This window comes from Solanum tuberosum, unplaced genomic scaffold (genome assembly GCF_000226075.1).
Source record: "Solanum tuberosum cultivar DM 1-3 516 R44 unplaced genomic scaffold, SolTub_3.0 scf00400, whole genome shotgun sequence".
Taxonomy (NCBI): domain Eukaryota; kingdom Viridiplantae; phylum Streptophyta; class Magnoliopsida; order Solanales; family Solanaceae; genus Solanum; species Solanum tuberosum.
This window is the reverse complement of record NW_006239330.1, coordinates 67,060-87,470: the sequence shown is the minus strand read 5'-3', so window position 1 is coordinate 87,470 and position 20,411 is coordinate 67,060. Positions and strand designations below refer to the sequence as shown.

The 20,411-nt window shown below is 32.2% G+C and overlaps 3 protein-coding genes across 4 annotated transcripts in view; all 3 read left to right on the top strand.

The window, feature by feature from the left end:
• The window catches only part of LOC102599771 (probable NADH dehydrogenase [ubiquinone] 1 alpha subcomplex subunit 5, mitochondrial), a 7,795-nt gene extending 4,800 nt beyond the window's left edge, over nt 1–2,995 (top strand). Inside the window, exon 2 of the mRNA XM_006362592.2 lies at nt 2,295–2,995. Within this exon, the coding sequence (XP_006362654.1) occupies nt 2,295–2,500 (206 nt within the window). The 3' untranslated portion in view covers nt 2,501–2,995. The remainder of the gene's footprint in view (nt 1–2,294) is intronic.
• Nucleotides 2,996–7,407: 4,412 nt separating this feature from the next.
• On the top strand, nt 7,408–12,223 carry LOC102599444 (protein SGT1 homolog). The gene is made up of 10 exons (XM_006362591.1): nt 7,408–7,695; nt 8,454–8,523; nt 9,318–9,442; nt 9,825–9,987; nt 10,440–10,536; nt 10,625–10,690; nt 10,821–10,959; nt 11,156–11,235; nt 11,340–11,444; nt 11,918–12,223. Exons 1-10 carry the CDS (start codon nt 7,536–7,538, stop codon nt 12,023–12,025), a joined length of 1,113 nt encoding a protein of 370 aa, XP_006362653.1. The 5' UTR covers nt 7,408–7,535; the 3' UTR covers nt 12,026–12,223.
• A 695-nt stretch (nt 12,224–12,918) lies between these two features.
• On the top strand, nt 12,919–17,790 carry LOC102598913 (trafficking protein particle complex subunit 1). Of its 2 annotated transcripts, none has more exons than XM_006362590.2 (6): nt 12,919–13,098; nt 13,254–13,480; nt 13,768–13,882; nt 15,557–15,675; nt 17,183–17,243; nt 17,395–17,790. In XM_006362590.2, the coding sequence occupies exons 2-5, from the start codon at nt 13,257–13,259 to the stop codon at nt 17,232–17,234; spliced, it is 510 nt and encodes a 169-aa protein (XP_006362652.1). In that variant the 5' UTR covers nt 12,919–13,098; nt 13,254–13,256; the 3' UTR covers nt 17,235–17,243; nt 17,395–17,790. The 2 variants fall into 2 exon arrangements, with proteins under 2 accessions (XP_006362652.1, XP_006362651.1); XM_006362589.2 differs by having other exon boundaries at nt 12,920–13,098; nt 13,244–13,480.
• Nucleotides 17,791–20,411: the final 2,621 nt, after the last annotated feature.

Sequence of the window (20,411 nt, the reverse complement as noted above, 5' to 3'; positions counted from 1 at the left end):
AAAAAAAAAAAAAAAACACGGTATAGAATTAACCTTTAAGATGAACCCCCTTAAAGGTAATTTTGTATATTTATAGTTAGGAATTTCGGATAGCCTCACAACAGTTTGTGACAAAGCATTATTGGGCTACGCCATTGCAACTGTTGAAGTCTTTGTTTAGTTGGTTCTTCTATGGTGACAAAGCTTCCAGGCTGCTCATTAGCCTCAGTTCCAAATCGAATTCATTTGCACTTTTATTTGTTGGTCTAAACCTGTTAATCTAACACTCGTCAAAAAGGCTTGTGTTATGTGGTAGTGTTATAGCTGATTTTTCAAGATGAGTTAAGAACGTAAGATAAATTTGCCATTTGCACTATGTAAATCTTGGTTTTACTTTACAAGATCAGCACCACTTCGCTGCTGATATTTACACAGCCTTTTGCATCAAAGGGACAAATATATGGACTTTACTATATGTTCTAGCTTATTGGTCTTCTTGTTTGTTGTTGTTTACTCATTTCTCACTGTTAATTTGTCTCTCACACCTGTGGGGAATCTGAACATCACTTTCTGTTATTGTATGCTTATTTTGTTTGACAAGCTAGTGGACAAGTCTTTTGTTGGAGATTCTTTAGTCTGGCTTCAAATAAATAGAGCTATTTGCGCTACAAATTAGTGGCCATCTTTAATTCATTTTATTCATCTTCTTTTTAGTCTGTTAAGAAAATATACCTTGGGCTTAACTCAAGCCCAAAAAGCCATGTTAAGATACTGAATTTTGGGCTTAACTTAATCTCAACAGCTAACTCATGAAATGAGGATTATGAGACCATGTAAGTTGCCTATAGCCGATTTTCTCAACTAAGACTAGACACTTCACATATACTCCCTCCGTTTTAATTTGTTTGGCCTATTCTGACTTGGCATGGAGGTTATGAAACTAAAGAAGACTTTTGAATCTTGTGGTCTAAAATTAAAGATATGTCAAATGTATCAAAATGCTCTTTAATCTTGTGGTGTTAAACATGCCTTGTGGGAAGTTGAAATTAAGAGTTGCTAAAAAAGGAAAGAGTCATTCATTTTGAAGGGACTAAAAAGGAAAGTAAGTCAAATAGATTGAAGCGGAGGGAGTACTTGTTTTGTGCTAAGTAGATTACTGAGGTGAAAGGAGTTGGGATTGACTGTAAAGAAAGGATAAAAAGAGAACATTCCAAAAATAGAATTGCTTTATTTTTCACTTAAGCTATAGGGGATTTAAGTAAAGTTGACAAAAAAAAGCGAAAAAAAATATGTATTCCCTCCGTCGTCCCAATTTATGTGAAGGTATTTGACTGATCATGGAGTAAAGGAAGACTTTTGAAACTTATGGTTTAAAAAAGCCATAGATATTTGTGTGGCTATAAATCATCTCCCTAGGGATAAAATGGGAAGTCTAAAATTAAATTGTTACTAAATATAGAAATTTGTCATACTTTTTGGAACGGACTGAAAATGAAAGTGTCACATAAATTGGGCCAAAGGGAGTAGTTATATAGATTTTGATTTTTCCATATTTACAAGGTATGGCTTCTTGACTCTTGCTACATTTACATATTTTTAATATTCTTGACACTCCCTCTCAGGTTTATGTTTACATGTTGTATAAGAAGCTTGCTGTAAATATACTCAGTTCTGGAATTTTGAAGTAATCTAGTAAGAATATCTACTATCTAATCATTTGAGTTGATAAAACTTGTAATACTGCATCTCACTCAAAAAATTTGTCGTATAAAGTGACTTTCTGTATGCTTCGTCCTTTCATGAAATATAGAGTTTAAAGCAACTTTTAGCTGCTTCCTCTGAGAAATACTTGTCAAAAAAAATAAAAAAATACAATTTATTTAACAAAACTGAACTGTCATTGTATGCTTGTTTGATTGTACTGTTGATTTGTAAATTGTAACGATCATCACGTGACTGATTTATTGAAACTTTTGTCCTATTCAATAGTTGGGACTACACTGGGTTTGTTGTAGTCCTATTTCATATCTTATTGTACTATGTACATCTTATATTTTACTTTCCTCGAGTTTTATGTTGAAATGAAAAATATGTTTGATCATAAAAACATATTATTTGTCTTTCTTCATGATCCATTAAGGGAGACTTTCACAGGCAGATTTCCTATAGGGAAGAAGTTGAATTAAGATTCTGAATGGTATGAGTCAAACACTTTTTGGGTGAAGTTATGATTTGTTGTTATAAGTGCCAAAAGTATTTTCAATTTTATTTTCTATATAACCTAAAGCTGTGATCAATGGTTTTTTCTTACACAGAGTGGAAACCTTGGGGTATTCCCGATGATTATGAGTGTGAAGTTATAGAAAATGATGCTCCAGTGCCCAAACACATTCCCCTTCATCGTCCTGGTCCTCTTCCTGAGGAGTTTTATAATACACTAGAGGCTATTACTTCTGGCAAATTGGAGACTTCAAAGAAAGATGAACCTGCTATTGCTTCAGGTGAATCACAATCAAAGTAGAATCTTCAATGGTCTATTTGTACTGATCAAACCCATGTCAGGATCCAAAACTGAATGTGCTCACTCATTCATCCTTGAGTTCTTCTCTTTGTGTTATTTCTATATAATCCTTTTAATTGGTCCGACTGGAGTTTGTTGACACAAAAGCTTGAATCATTAGTTAATAAGAACAAACCAAGCTGGTTACTGCAACGGGTGTATTTATTTCTGTAGTTAAACTACATAATGATTTTCCAATCACTGAAAACATCACAATGTTTAATAAGGAGCCCTTTTTCATTTGTGGTTGAGGTAAAGGTGTCTGGTTTTGTACAGATTGGGGCAACCATCTGTAATTTTGTATCACATTTAGTTTATGTCAGGGCCAATGTCCTAATTGCTCTGGCCGCATTGTTGCTAGAAAAGAGGTTTAATCTTCGTATAACTCCAACTGGTTTATGTGTCATCCATTTTTATTTTGAACTTTTCTTAAAGCAGTTGCTGGCTTCATTTGAATGCTCAATAATCAGGACATCACTCTCATTTGCCTGAAAAGACGGACAAATTCTGGAAACCCTTGACAGATGTATGTTAAAGAAGACCCCTTTGTGAAATATACAAGTCACTGATGTCGTCAAGTTTTCTAAGCTGATTCCTTTTTCAATTATTTTCTTTCTTGACAATGTGATGGTAGAGTTGAATTTCAATAATGCTAATTAGAATGAGCAGTTTGCTTGGCTTTTGTTCTTCTGCCATGAGTTTAACATGTTAAATTGAGCTTGGTAATAGACGTTTTTAAAAGATGCTGTGCCCACCTAGTGACTTCATTTGGCGTATTCTAAGCAAGTTGAGTTGAGCTTTGATAGTTGAATGTTCAAAAGAAAACGTTAAAAGCCTCTATTGAGAAAGAATGACGAATCAAATATGAAATCATTAGCATTTCAATGGGGATTAGTGATTATTATTATTATCATTAGCCCATCAAAAACTCTTTTCCTAATATTTCGGGTTAAGGTTTGGTAGCTGGTTTGGAGTTGAGTTATGCATCTATTAAATTATGTACAAGTAAGTATGATAAAAGATGGAATAATTAATTCAATTAAGTTTTGCATAACGAATACAATAATGCATGCAAGTTGGGCAATAATGCAAGTGGATAGTGAACGTGAACAGATGTTTACTCACCATTTGGTCAATGAGATGAAAAGATAAAAGAATAATATAGTTTCAATTTATCTTCTTTTGTTTTTTCGTTTATCAAAATGCAAGTTGATCAACTGGATAGAAAAAATTAATCAGAAGTTAATCAACTGTGTGCATGCACACTAATAAGGTTTGAAGGTTTTGGAAGTAGATTTGATATTTACATCAAATTAATAAATACTACACATATTTATACATAATTTTATATCATTTGTTATCTATAATTATGATTTACTTGGAAGAAAAATATATTACTTTGGTAATTCATTTAATTTTCTTTTGTGTATAATCAGTGTTACGTATTTTATATTCCTAGAAGTACACCAGTAATTCTAGGGGGAAATAGCAAGAAATCACTTTTCAGATCGCTAATTAATACTTAATTTTTTTTTATTTTTTTTTTTACAATTTTAACTGTTTTTTAAAATATAAATAATGTTTAAACATTTTTTTTCAAATTAACAGATTCAGTTCATAGTCAATGCTTCCGAAATAAGATTAGTTTATTCGTTTACTCCCTGTGAGAAAAGGCTAATACATAAGAGTCATAGACTATATAATAATAATATACTATGTCCCAATTAATTAGTTTATTCCACTAATCTCCAGTCAAATTAGGTGTTGAATTAAAGAAGTAAATAGAATTCACGTGTGAGAAATATTAAATATATCCCTAAACTTGGTAAGATGCATCAAATATATCTTATATGAATTTAATTTTGATAAAAAAAATTAAAATTAACTTTTTCTATTTCATCCGTCGAAAAAAATATGTGGGCCACTTCTTAATGAGACATATATTATCTCTAAATCACAAAGTGAAGAGTATATATAGAGTGTTTCCTCTAAATTCAAATATCTTGACCTAATATAATTTCACAAAAAATAGACTTTTACATTTTCTATTATTTATGTACTAATAAACTCGACCGTACTTAGCACGAAAAACAAAAAAGGAGACAACAATGACAACCTCATAAATATCTCATTTGATGTCAACATTTTGTAGACTTTTTTAGCGTAGCCATAGCCTCTTAATTTCCTATTTTTCAACAATAAATGCAATTTACATTAATTACATAGAATTTCAAGTATAATAAAATGATTCTCGTAACAGATACCTTAATTAGTTGAGGAAGTTTTGAAGATAAGAAATGAAAAATAAAAATAAAAAATAAAAAATAACATTATTATTTATTTAAAAGATCGATACTTGAAGTCTTGAACAACCAAATGAGGAATATAGAAAGATTGAAGTAGACTTTTAAGCTTTTCACTACACATAAAAGAAAAAGTTGAAAATATTAAAAATTTCTTGCCAAATTTAATGTAACCGACAAAACTCCTCATTATTTTAATAAGATAAAGGAATAATAAAAACTCAAGCAAGAACTATCATTGTGGCTAGGGGTGTACGTGGCCAGGTTGGTTCGGGTTTTTCAAATAACAAATCAAATCATTTGTGTCAGATTTTTAAATTTATAAACCAAACCAATAAAACTCGAGTTTTTCAACCTCGGATTTTTTCGGGTTTTTCGGTTTTTGCGGGTTGTTTCGAGTTTTTCCGGTAAAGTATTCATACACAACATATAATTTACTTGTACTTCAAATATTTCTTTAGTCCTACCAAAATATAACTATCTAAGATGTTTCTTAAAAATATAACACAATATGATATGATTAATGACACTAAAATATCCAACAAAAATAATAATAATAATGAAATCGCGTAAAACAAATTTTTGCAAATTAACAAGTCATAATGAAAATGATCATAATTTAAAAGTCCTAAATCATGCTAAAATTAAGTTTAATAAATATTAGTTACATGACTAAATATTAAAGAAAATTAAAATTAGATTATGTATTTTAATTGTCTAAAACCAATGTAAAACTAAAGAACAAATATTCAATATTCTTGTCATTCTTAGTGTTGAATTGATTTTCTTTTTGCATTAGTATTAATTTGATTCTGATTTAAGCTTTACTATAATTACCAACCTCTGTGGACTATAATCTTTATTGGCCCATTCATAATTTTAAGTTTCAAACTTGAAATAGTATATTAAAAGATAAAACTATGGAAAAGTATAAGAAATATTTAAAATTATATCAAAATAAATATTTTATGTATAAAATAAATTTTAAATTATATATATAAATTCGGGTTGGTTTTTTTTAGTTAAAACCAAACCAAGTCAAGCCAAACCACTAGTCGGATTTTTTTTCGGGTTGACTCGGTTTGCGGTTTGATTCGGTTTTGTACACTCCTAATTGTGGCCTGTGGGATTGAATCACATTACTATTTGCTCACAGTTTACTGAGATATGAATATAGTTAGCCAAAAGAGCATATTTAAATAGGAGATAAATGGAGGCCTTCGTTGAAGTTGTAACTTTTTTAGGATCGATTTTTCTTATCAATTTTGATGAAATAAATAAAAAACTCCCGCAATAAGAAAGAGTGGGGGTGTTCAAAAGGAAATTGACAAATCACACCAAATCTATAAATAAATAAAAAATGATTAAAAAATTTATTAGTGATTTAATTTGACTTGATTTGATATTAAAAAAAATTGAAGTCAAGCAAAAACCAACTCAATCTGAATAATATATTTATACAAATCTTATAAATATCACTTTATACTTTAAAATATTTATTCTTATAATGTATAATTGTAAATTCTTAGGAAGAATTAAAAATTGAAAAGATTTATAAAGAGATAACAAAAACAATTCTTTAAATCTTAGTTTAAGGACCCCAAAAGATTAAATCAGGCAAATTGAGCAATCAAAGAGGATTGTTTTTTAAAAGGGAACCGAACACAATAGTACACATTATAGAATATCAAATAAATTACAATTTTTGCAATAGACACACAAACCCCTAGCTTTAATCGCCACTTATCAATTATGAGAGAGATCTCAAAACGTGGTGGAACTAGGATTTTCATTAACGAGATTTAAGATATGAATAAGTAAACATACAAAAAAATTTAAAGACGATTCAAATTTAACTATACTAACGTGAAAATCGTTTTAATCATATATAAACAATGTACTTTTTCACAATAAACCTCATTGACTCTACTTGACTCTACCCCTATCTTCAAATGCAGAAAGATTACTAAACAAAAATCAGTGCACTTTGTAACTAATAACATTAATTTAATCATCCGAGTAATTAACATCAAATACATATATTTTATGATGAGAATTACACAAACAATATCAAACGGAGACTCAAAGAAAAAAAAACAAATAAAATTGTATCTCTTTGAGTAGAAAAATAACATAACTAGGAAAAGGTATATGAACTTTCAATTTATAGCTAGATTTTATTGCAAATGTAATTGTCCGCTTAGTAGTTAAAAGTAAATATTCACTTAATTAAAATCATAATTTACCTTTTTATATATTTATATATATGACTTAACAATTGAAATAATAATTTTATTATACTAAAAAATGAGACCCTCAATTTTTTTTCAAAGACATTGAACCGTTACTGTGTAGAACCAGATAAATGAACCTCGTATACACTTTTATATAATACATAATATAGATATAGATTCATACTTTCCTCTAATTAATTTGTTTAGAACTAATAGCAAGTAAAATAGGTTTAAGTTTAGTAGTACTTAGACATTAAATAAATATTTTTCCTAATTTATTAGCGAAGACTTGACCTGTTAAACCCTTTTCTTAGTCTTTTCCTCTTTCTATACAAAACTCCAATAATTGGATCGATTTGATATATAAAGAGCTATCGTTTCTCTCTGGAGTCTCAATCCATTCTAAATACCTCTTCCCTCTTGTTCTAGATATTTCTTCTGAGTTCCTCTCCATCACCAATGGCGTCCGATCTGGAGACTAGGGCTAAAGAGGCGTTCATCGACGACCACTTTGAACTCGCCGTTGACCTCTACACTCAAGCCATAACGATGAGCCCTAAGAACCCTGAACTTTTCGCCGACCGTGCTCAGGCCAATATCAAACTCAACTACTTCACTGGTATCATCCTTGTTTAAACCTAATTAATCCGTTAATTTGATTATTAGTAAGAAACGGCGTTGATTGTATTATTTTGCTATGTTATTGCCTTCCGCGATTTATAGAATTGGTTAAAGGTTTTGTGGATTTGTGCTTAGTTTTATGTTTTCGGCATACTTGTTTCTGTGCTTGGTTACGAAAGTTAACAACCGCTATCTGCTACTTGACTGCGTGGGTTTTTGGTGAATAGTTTGTTAAGCCTTTTTTGGATTACAGTTTTAATGTGTTGTTGGTACACTTTTATTAGATCTGGTGTTTGTTTTAGGACCTGTGTTTCTGTTAATTGGTAAGTGTTAGATTTAGTGAATCTTGTGAATCCTAATTTGACTTATAAGTTTAATTAATTGCTTAGTCTTGGAATGAGATGAACAATCAGAATGAACAGGGAGGATTCACAAAGTCAAACCCTATTGTCTCTTTTTTGGTAACAGAAAAAGATGTGGTTGTGGAATTTTTTCTCCTGTCGTGTATCTAGCAAGCTTTATTATGTTCTATGAGATTGAATGAGGTTTATTGGCATCACATCCTGGAAAGACATCTCTATATGTACGATTCTGTATATGTATGCATCAGCGTTTTGTATTTGTCTGAATCCTACTTGTATGTGTCTGCATACATCATCATATTTCACTATTTACTGTTAATTGTTATTTTATTGTATGTTAATAATTATCATTCTAAACCGGGTAGTAATTGTAATAATGTTTACATTTGAGCAGAAGCTGTTGTTGATGCGAACAAGGCCATTGAGTTGGATCCTACAATGTCAAAAGCATATTTGCGCAAGGGGTGAGTATATAATTATCTTTCTATATCATGTGCATGAATCTCGTTTATGTTTTCTCGCTGATTGAATTTTGTGGGGTTTATTACTTGTTCACTACATGTTTTTGTTGGTCTCATATCATGTGCTATGGTATTGTTGTCTTGATCTAACAACGTTCACCTGAAAACTGACGTGGTGATTTAGCTCATGTAATTTGGGATTTGCAATAGGTGATGGTGAAATCTAGATTTGTCATTTTCATGAATTTTTGGTTTGTTGAATATGACTGATTTTCATCATTCTCCAAGAAGACTCTGCAGCATCATAAATTTTTCCACCACCACACACCGCTCCACTGCAATTCCCCCAAAATGTTACTACAGTACCATGTAGTTGTAAAGTATTTTATAATATACTCTCCATTCCTTTTACTAGTCCAGTATACTAAAAATATTTCTTTCCTTGTCCATTTTAGCAAATCAAGGGAGATTTATTACTTTCCTCCAATACTCTCATTATCATTATGTACCCACACTTCCCAATCATTGCTTTATTGATAGAATTTTAATTACCATTAATAAGGATAATTTAACTAACTCTTAACAAAAGATTTATCAAGGGAAATGAAAAGTCAATACTGGACTAGTGAAAAGCAATGGAGGGAGAACTTTCTTAGATTTTACCTGGACTTTTGATAAACAACAAAGACAAAGTGAAACAACACTATTTTTTTCAGCAGCACTTGCTATCTGTCACTGCATGTTTTATTAGATACTATGTTGTTTAATTAATTTCTCTTTTTTTGTTACTTCTCTAGGTTGGCCTGTATGAAGCTTGAAGAATACCAAACTGCAAAGGCAGCTTTGGAAACTGGTGCTAGTTTAGCACCAGGAGAGTTAAGGTTCACAAAGCTAATAAAAGAATGTGATGAACGCATTGCAGGTAAATTAGTGCTTTTGTGGTTCTTCTAACATTTCCCAAATCTAAATAATTCTAACATCAACTCATGGCATCTTTGGAGACTTGGTATTATATAGATAAATTAGTGCTTTTGTGGCTCTTCTAACATTTCCCAAATCTGGTCAATTCTAACATCAACTCATGGCATCTATGGAGACTTCGTACTATATTTTACTATGACAAGCGGTTTTATGATGATATGAGAAATTTGGCTGTTTATAGTTTAAGAAACTACCAAAAGCCACAATTTTCTTTAAATCATTGTGGTTATTTTCCTGACAGATTTATGTGTATTTCTCACTATGCTATTGGAAACATTAAGTGCTTAGTGAAACTAATTGATGGTCTTTTGCTCCAAATTCAGAGGAAGCTGGCGAATTGCCTAATCTGTCGGTGGATAAAACCTCAGCTAGTGTTGTTGCACCTCCTGCATCTGAGTTGTCGGACAATGTTGCTATTGCGCCTGAAGGTGCTCAACCAACTGTCAACCAGTCCCATCAAGGATCTGCTGCCAAACCAAAATACAGGTTTTATGCCAAAGCTTTGCTGTGTTAGTGAGTCGTTAAGTCCAGTAACTCTGAGATAGTACCTTTTGATAGGGTAAATAATCCTATCAATGTGGGAATACTTCTGAAATAGTAATAACAAAGTACTACTGAACCTCATTATAGTGTCGGACAAATTTCATGGCTGCTATAATGAGGCGTTGTTATATATGTATAGTGACATTTGATGTTTAGATCTCATTTAGTTGTTATAAACAAAAGTACACAAAAAATTAGTTTAATGGTTTTGTGTACCAAGAAGAATGAATGTATTTGTCAACCAATTTAACCAAAAAAAAATTGTGTGAATGTAAAAAAGGTGAACAGCAGTGGCCTTTCCTCATGAAGTTATGACCATAATTGATTGGCACCATTTAAATACAATTTTTTTCTTTCTTGGAGAACATGGGCTAATCTAATGTATGTAATTGCAGACATGAATTTTATCAGAAACCAGAGGAGGTGGTGGTGACCATATTTGCCAAGGGCATACCAGCCAAGAATGTTGTTGTTGACTTTGGTGAACAAATAGTATGTTTTACCATCTTATCATGTTGAGATAATTTTATTCAAAAGATTGGATGACAAAGTTCTCATTTTTTGCTTGGTTGCTTTACAGCTTAGTGTTAGCATTGATGTGCCGGGTGAAGAAACTTATTCTTTCCAGCCTAGGTTGTTTGGCAAGGTGAGGCTAAGCTTAAAATATGGCTGTGATATTTTTGGACGGAGCTCCATTTAAAATTTCTGAAATTGTTTCCTGAGTAACTGAAGATGCTTACTCTGTGATCTCGTGCTGGTCCTCTCATGATTGGCAGATAACACCTGCAAACTGCAGATACGAAGTGATGTCTACCAAAATTGAGATTCGCCTTGCGAAAGCTGAGCCGTTACACTGGACATCTCTAGAGTATACAACGGAACCTGTTGTAGTTCAGAGGCCTATTGTGTCATCAGGTAAACCTGCTTGCTCATCTAATATGTTGTTCTGGCTATCAGGGGGATTCCTCTCCCCCCTTCACGCAATTGTCAATTCAATAGTTTCTTCATGTTTACTTAAATGGAGTCACTTACAATGACCAATGAATTTTGTTACCAAATCTGATGTTTAATTATTTAGTAGCAGAGCTTACTATAGTTTTGCATTTTACAGCTGCCCCGCGGCCCAGTTATCCTTCCTCAAAACTGAGAAATGTAGATTGGGATAAACTAGAAGCTGCAGTGAAAAAAGAGGTGTTTAAAATATTTCAGTGTTGTGTTTGATATCCTTGTCTAAAGATCACAATAGACTCTGCAGTTTAGTTTCTAGGTCCCTGAATGCTTGGTATATGTTCCAGGAAAAAGATGAAAAATTGGATGGAGATGCAGCATTGAACAAATTTTTCAGAGACATTTACCAAGATGCTGACGAGGACACCAGAAGAGCCATGATGAAATCCTTTGTAAGCCTGATCCCTTCTATATATTATATATTTCAAAAAAGAAATACCTATCATGGGAGGACATAAGTTTCTCCATTATGATGGGACATAATCTTCCTAGGCCAGTGCTTTGTGGCTAGTACTAGATGCACTTAGCTCTCTCTGTTGCATTTTCCTTTAGGGAAGAGGCCTACCAACCTATAATATTGTCGTCTTCTTTTTCCTTTTTAAATATCTTAAAACATCCTTAGAACATGTCACAACACTTGCTTATCCTTCTGCACCATTTGTCATGTTTAAGAAATTCTCTTTCTCAACTGTCTGTAGCTTATTTCAAGTTTTCTTGTAGAGGGTGCCTGTCAGATTTAGGTTGTTATCCTCTGACTGATTAACTTGTGAACTTGGTAATTTGTTGCATTTCTTCCTTGCCGATGACTCTTATAACACAAGTGAAGAAGTGTAATATGTTGTTTTATATATGTGCTGCCTCTCAGGTGGAATCTAATGGGACTGTTTTGTCCACAAACTGGAAAGAAGTTGGCACAAAGAAGGTCGAAGGAAGCCCTCCGGATGGCATGGAGCTGAAGAAATGGGAGATCTAGATTTGTGTTCATGTTTTTTGACTTTTCATTTTAAGCTGTTTCATTCTTGCTATTTTTATTGTAGAAGAATTTGTTCATATTTTCTTTTCTAAGGTCTTAAATTTTGTTCTTTGCTGTTGGATTGAGATAAGTGAACTTGGTTACAGTAATATATCTTTTGTGAAGGGCGTTCAAATTGTGGACAACTTATCTTTTCAAGATTTTGTTAGAATTTCATTTTTGTTTTTCTAAGTTTTACCCCCACCCACCCACTCGAAGGAGGAGGTCCCCTTCCCTAACTACATGTGTAGGAGGATTCTTGTATTGCGAAATGTTAAATTTACTGGAGTCATTGGTTTGAGTTATCAATGTGTTGGGGAATTCCAGCTTTAACAATTTAGTATGTTGTATGGAGTTTTTGGTTGCTAAAATTATTTTTGAAGTATGACTTAAACTTAAAGTACATCTCTGTGTCATATAAGTGAACAAAAATCATCATTGCACTATTCAAAAAGTTGCAAGAATTCATTCTTTTGTTTATTTTTTAAAGAAAGTCATGCCACCAACCACCCAAAAAAATGTGTCAATTCGAATGAAACATCAACAATCAAATATTTAAGTCTAAACTTTTGTCCTACTAGAATTAAGGATTATTTGGTTCATATAAAAGTTATCCCAAAATTGTAATGCATAAATTTGTAATAAGTGTAATGTAAAAATTAATATAGGAGTTCTAAGTATATGAGGAAAAAAGGAAAATCTTAGTCTAAAGAGATGATGACATCTTTGTTAATACTCATATTTTTATCATATTATAAACTGATAGGCAAAATTTCGTATAACTTGGGCAGATGTTAATCAACAAAAAGAAAAAAAAAAAAAAAAAAAGAAGAAAAATGGTACCCAGTGACTCCTTGCAAACCAACCAAACGGGCCATTGTTCCGGTAACGATTTTACCCGACCCGGATATGGGAGGATCCTACTTGTCGCCATTTGTGGAATCTCTTAAATCAACCAAAATTCTCTCTACCTGAGCAGTCCACAAAGCTTCTCAATCACTGCCACTACCCAGTCAATCGATCTACAGTAAAGGGTATCCATCTTCTTCCTTGTTTGCATTTTATGAAAATGTGCTTAGGTTCAAGTTAATTCAAAAATCGTTTGGGTTTTATCAGTTGATCATTTGATTTTGGAGAAAAATTGCTATCATATTTGAAATTAATCCGGTTGTGTGATAGGTTTTTGTAGAAGATGCAGTTCTTTGGAGGATCAGAGATCAGCCCATCCCCACCGCCGCCGACAGTATCCGGAAATAATGCACATATGATGTATGTATTCAATAGGAATGGAGTGTGTCTTCTTTACAGGGAATGGAATCGGCCTCTTAAGACCTTAAACCCTCAGCAGGACCATAAGCTCATGTTTGGTTTGCTCTTCTCTCTCAAATCTTTAACCGCCAAGATGGATCCCACAAGGTCTCTCCTTCTCTACTCTGTTGCCCAAATTGGATATTTTGATCTAACAAATGTATTTAGTATTGGAATGAAATGGATCATAAATTGTACTATGGTTGAATGAATATAGAGAATGTGTATAGCTGATTTGATCCATCTAGTTTGAGACTGAGGCATAGTTCATTGATTGGCTTGTTTGCTCAACCCTTAATCTCCCCCTCCCAACTCCCATCTTCTCGGAAAAATTTTCAGTGTTAGATTAATTTATCAAAATTTAGTCTCTTCTCACTTGAAATCTTTTTGGGCAGTGCTGAAAAAGGTAATCTTGGGGTGCCGCAATTACCTGGACAAGGATGTTCATTTCACAGCTTTCGGACTAATACATATAAACTCAGTTTCATGGAAAGTCCATCTGGAATAAAGGTCAGTCAGTGATGCATTGAACTGTTCTTTTTTATAGTTCCACTGAAAATTGTTCCAGGTCTTATCATACAATGATTTTTTCTGTCAGGACTACTATCATTGCGTGATTATGATAAGTTCCATTGAAATTGTTCTTGGTCTCTTCCTGGTGCCATCTTTTGATTCGGCCAGTTTATTTATTGTAGTATTCATGTTACTCAAGGGATAGTGGACAGTTTGTAGCTGTAGTGCAGTCACTAGATACTTGGTCTGTAATGAGGTTACACTCTGATTATGTTACATATATAAGCCTTGTCTTTCTGAATCGGGACAGAGGATGGATAGTCTGGATGCATTCAGTTGAAAGAACTAAAGGAAATGATCCAAGTAATGTTGCCTACTTATCTAATATCTATTCCAAGTGATTCAAGGATGTAAAAGAATAGAAAACCTACAGAATTCTGGAAAAGCAAAAATCAAATTGAGAGAGGGAGAAGAGCTTTACCAGAATATTAAAAATCATTGGGAAGATGCCCAATAACAACATAAGGCTATTTGTGTCGCTTACATGAGTTTACATCAGTGAATTGAGAAGAAGTCTTTGAATGAAAAAAAAAACAAACATTGTGCAGCTGCTTTTTAATTCTATGAAGGAAGTTATCTGATTTTAAATTCTTCTTCTTTGATGAGAACGGCGGTTTGGCTACATGCTCATATAAGCAGTCATCACTAGCCACCGTATGGCCTAATTTTTGCAGCTTTATGGCTTGCTTTCTTATTGTGGCACTATGTTTGTCTGCCTCATTCTCTAGAAGACAAGTCATAATCCCTTGCTGTAATGTTCAAATAAATGATTTTATTAATGTCGATATGTTTCTATCACTGTTGTTAGAACTCTCTATCAGTATGTGGATTAACTGCCAAGCTGCATCACTGACTTGTGGTGCATGTGTTTGAAGGATGAGATGATTTACCATATAGATAAAATTTTGAATCAGCTGAAATTGGTATCTGCTTATCCTAATGTTTATGATCTTATTCCTCAAGAAGAAGGAAAAATAAAGGGTTATTTCTTGTGGAATGTGATTTGGCAAATATATTTATCCCTTTAAGCACCTTCATTAGTACCATTGGTAAAACCGTAAGTGGTACTTGCTTTTGGTCATGGTGGTTGAATTCCTGCTATGTGGATTTCTTCTCAATTATATTTTCTATGAAGGTAGCTTGTAATTCTCTGAATTCTTCCATCTTAACTTGCCACGCTTGACATGCAAGCATTTCCCTGCATAGTATTTGAGGTCTCAAATGGTGTACTGTTTAAAAAAAGGCCATTTCTTTTGTATAAGGGAAGGAAGGGCTGCTTCTTTCCATTTGGAGATAAAATGAGTGTAAAGATCTGGATGAGAGGGTATGACAGGGTACTTGAAGGATGAAAATTATGTCTACTAGAGAATTTCATATTAGAAACATTGTAATATTAATGTTATTTCTAGTGTGAAAAGTGAATCTTTGTCTTGCTAATTATTTGATAGCTGTTGTGATAAAGTACATCTTATTGGTATTACTTTATCACTGTTCATGAGCATATACTCTTTGTGCTTCTCTTTTCTCCTTCAATAGGCATCAAATACCTAATGGTTCTATTTGACTTTACAAGCATCTGGTGCATGTCTGAATTATGTTAAATTGTTGCAGATCATCCTTGTCACACATCCTAGGACTGGTGATCTAAGGGAATCTTTGAAGTATATTTACAATTTGTATGTTGAATATGTGGTGAAGAATCCGCTCTACTCCCCAGGGGCTTCTATCAAGTGAGTGCTTAATTATGCTGGTTTAGCCTATCAACGTTGTGCGGAATTTGGTTGTTTCTTATCACTGCTAGAATATGCTGTTGTTGCAATAAGTTAATTGCACTTTTCTGCTTAAATAGTGAAAGTTTGATTAAAGTGAGTTTGTTTTTGTAGTTTTTTTTTTAAAAAAATAAATAAATTACGGTGGTGTCCAGGCTAGCTTATGCGCACCTCGACTAATTTCATTGGGCAAAAACTACCTCCCACCATCACACATAGGTACTGGTTCTTTTCCCACCAAGGCTTAGGTAGACTGGAAGAAATCACCTAGTGTTTTTTTTTCCCTCCACTGGGATTTGAACATGGGACATCATGGTTCTTCCCCACTTCATTGACCAGTAGGCGACACCTTTGGGTGCAAATGTAATATATGATCTTCCACCTTACCAGTATAATACCTAGTTATATACCATATGATGTTCCACCTTGGCGTGGTATGCTAAAAGAGAAGTCCTACTTGAAGAATAACGTGATGTTGGATAAGCATGGTTCATTTTCTGGTTAAATAAGTAGTGATGTAGGGAAGATTTGGAATGAGGATTTGTACTTCTTGATTAAGAGTATTTCAGCTAAAATGATGAACATGCATCTGATAAGAGGGATGTCACAGTTAATGCATGATTGATGATGGTTTCAAATTCAAAAGAAATAAAGAAATTCGAGAACTTGCCATGGTTTTATTCCTGTTTGATTGTTGAAAAGTGATTTTGAAGCTGTTGATTTTAACAGTTCACGATTCTTAAAGACATGAAAACTGTGAGGTTGCAATATTCTATTGTGTTGAAGGAATCAAATTTTTGGATCTTTTCCTTTTCTCCCTCAGAAGCTTTCTTCAAAACTTTTGGATTTTATACAATATCTGGATTATATTATTTTAGGGAAATTAGCTCAAATTGCCGTCTGCCCAAAAAATAGTTGTCAAATGTATAATATATGTATCATTAGTGTATGGTATATGTTTATTGGCTAGTTGCTGTAAATATTTTTGGCCGAGCAGCCAGATGTTTCCCCTATATTTTATGCATATTCTTTTCTTTATGACCAAAATCTTATGCATGTAAAGAGTATGTCTTTGATCTTGATGAGCATTCCCTTGAATGTGTATAATTCACATGTACTCTTGAAGAAGTATTTGCTTAAATGACTTATGTTTTAGGTTTCATTTTCAAATATAGTCTGGAGACTTTACCCAGGAAATGGGTCAAAAAAATTGTTAGTAGCAACCTGGGTATAGATCTGATACCACTACAGACTATCTATTTCAGTTGTTGTGCTTTCTGAAATTGCATACCTATATGAGGGTTCAAGTTTTGATCGATATTTGCAGAGCAATGGGTTCTTCTTAAAAAGAAAAGAGAATGAAAAATAAATAATTCCCAGGTTGTACTCTTGAGAATCACAAAATGTTGCCGTCTCTTTTTCCCTGTGAAATTTCCAATGAGCATATATTTGGTCATTGTTTATGTAGGTGTGAGCTATTTAATTCTACCCTCGATCAGTATGTCAGAGGCCTTGGATAATTTTTCAAGGTACATTTCTCATTGTTCATTACCATTTATTGTTAAAAAAAATTCTACTTTATCAACTGAAAAAATGAACATAAAGTTAACTCTACATAGAATTTTTGTTCTTGAGCATTTCATAATCTGATTTTGCCTTGGCGGATTACAATACCTTCAGGATCAAATGGATTGAGATATCGAATACTGCATTTGACTTGGTCGTCCCCTTCAATTATGACGTTCTATCATCAGTGATGGAAGAACGACTCAGGTTGAGCTCAATACATTCTCAAAACTTGCTGCACCAACTTTAGACAAAGTGTTGCGCCAATTGTGTTCCTAGTTACAGTCTGACTTCATTTTGGTAACTTCAGTATATTGTCTTTCATGTCATTAAATGTGTTTAAACAATAAGAGTTGGATAAGGTCTGTATTACATTCATTAGATGCTGCTTCGTCCTTTGATGTTTTTACGTGGTATGTATACACTAGTACAATGAAGAATGGTAGAATAGTCCTTTTAAAGGTTTAAGATAGTTTTGCAGTGAATGTGAAGTGTGCTAGCTTTTTAGTATTGGATCTGTTTCCTGTTCAAGATTTGACTATTAGGTAAAGAAGCATATCAGCACAATTGAAGCTGATAATGGGTTTCCTGAAAAATCCATTTTGTGAAATCGTAACCTTAGATTTTATAGTACGTCCCATCTTTCTATGGGATGGCATCAACATATTTTTTCATATTTAACTTTTGAGGAGATAATTGTTAGAAGATCCTAGATGCTCTATTCTGATTTTCTTTATCCTAGTAACGTAATCGTTAACTCACCTTGATGACTGCTGCTATTGGATGTTAGATCCAAAGTTCCTCTCGATTGGAGCATATCGCTACCTGGATCAATCAGCTTATTCTAGTTAGCCTTCCAATTCTGTTTGGTCTTTTCCTGAACAAATCGCAACATGCATAGTTCTATTTCCATTCTTATCAATGAGCTACCATATTTGTTCGAATATGTATAATTTTTTCACATACGTGTCCACTCATCTTTCCCCATTGAAAATCGGCTGCATGTCCATCCTTGTTATTAACTTGCTGTTTCTACATGTCAATTTAGTTATTTGAAATCTCTTTGCTACTGTACAGTAATTTAATTCACCCTCTTACTCAACAAGTTTCATTTCCATTGGAAATACCTGTGTGAATGAGGTGGTGAATTAACCGTGAACACGATGATGCTTTCTGATCAGTCTAGTCCACTTCTTTTCTGGGTAGAGCAGGGGTGGGTTAATATTTTAGATGAAACCATAAAAGAAATGTTCGGTAGGTTGTTTTGGTGCATGAATAAATGGATTAATGGAAGGAATATTGAGAGATTGAACATGGTGTATACGGTATTCATGTTTTTGGGTGTTCATAGAGAATGAGCTTCTTGTTGGTAACAAAATGAAAATGGATTTTCTACGTACTTCAATAGTTGTCCACTATACTAAAAATAATTGTCCAACAATACTTGTTTAGTTTAGAAAATCAAGAGATAATTTATGTGTAAAGTTTATATATGTCATATATTATAGTAATATTTTCAAGCTATAGCAGTAGATTTAGACTTTCAAGTTATAACATTAAAAAATTTCAGGTTCTAACAAATAATTTTAAAAAAAAAAATTGTTTTCAATAATTGAAAAAAAGTTGTTTAAATAAAATAAAGAGATAAAAGAAAAATGAAAAAAAAAATGTTTTTTAATGAAAACACGTAATAAACTGAAATTGTGGTGTTAATTTAATTGGAATTTATTGTAGATAATTAATAAATAGCACGAATTAAGGGATTTAAACTAATTAAGATTATTTAGTATCCTTAATACACTCAAATCAGTTAAAATCAAATAAAAATTCAGATTTTATCTTCTTTTTTTTCAACATTTCTCTCTTCAATTTTCAACAAAAAAAATCCACATTCGAGTAATTGAAGTTTTTTTCATCTTTGAAAATTCTTGATTTTGTTGTGATGGACAACTACATATCAATTTTAATCAAACATGGTGAAAGATGGGATCCTTCGGGTTAGTATTTATTATTGTTTAACGTTTGTTTTAGAATGATAGCGAAATGAAACAAAAATGATCAAACTGTCGATTAATTGAAGGTGGAGTCATATTTTGTTAACTGTTGATATCATATTATGTTTACTGTTGTGAAATGTAAAAAATTTAGTGTTTTTTTGTTTTTTTTTGTATACGGTTGTTGTTTTGTGAAATTATAAATTTAATGTGATTTTATGAATAAATTTGATAGAATAAATTAAATGAAATTTGTATGAAAGTGTGCTAATTATTCTGTAAAAATAATTTAATTATAATGTTGACGAATTTATGAAAATTTATTTTATTTGATAATGAATTTGATAGTGTAAGTCGAATGAATTATGTATGAAGAGTGTGTTAAGAAATATGTAAAAAAAAAATTGGAATTCTTGATGAAGTGTATTACAAGTGTTTTAAATTGGTATTAAATGTGAAATTATTGAGTTTATATTAGTTTTGTATTTCTGTATAAAGTTGGGTGACAGTAATTAATTATTTGGGACGAGAAATGTATATAGTTTGAATGAATAATCGTTTTGTATGAAATGTGTATTAAATGAGTATGAAAATGTATAAATTTGGTATGAATGATGATTATTGTATGAAATGTGTATTACGTGAGTATTAAATGTGAAATATTATGTTTTGTATGAAATTTGTTTTGTAATGTACTGTCTGAATGATATTTGTATGAAAAAATAATGACGAGTGTGTATAATTTTGTTGTTATTATAATGATTTTTTATGGATGAAATTTGTATTGTCTTTGGAAATGAAAAGTTAATATTATTTAACATATTTCTAATTGATTTGTATAATGTTAGACTAATTGTTACGTATTTTTTTAATGAAACAAAGAATTATGTTGATTTTCAAATGAAATGAATTATATATGAAAGAGGATTGCTGATGTGAAATTCAAAAGGTCCAAAGTTACTTGCAGTAGATGTTGTCAAGTTGGCCACAACATGAAGCATGTTCAAATTACCATGTGCAAAACAAATGACTGTTTATTTGTTTAGACTATATATAATTTTTATTTTATTTTGTCGTTTAGATTAATGTTTTGTTTTGATATGAAACATAATTGATTTGAAGTGCATTATAAACTTA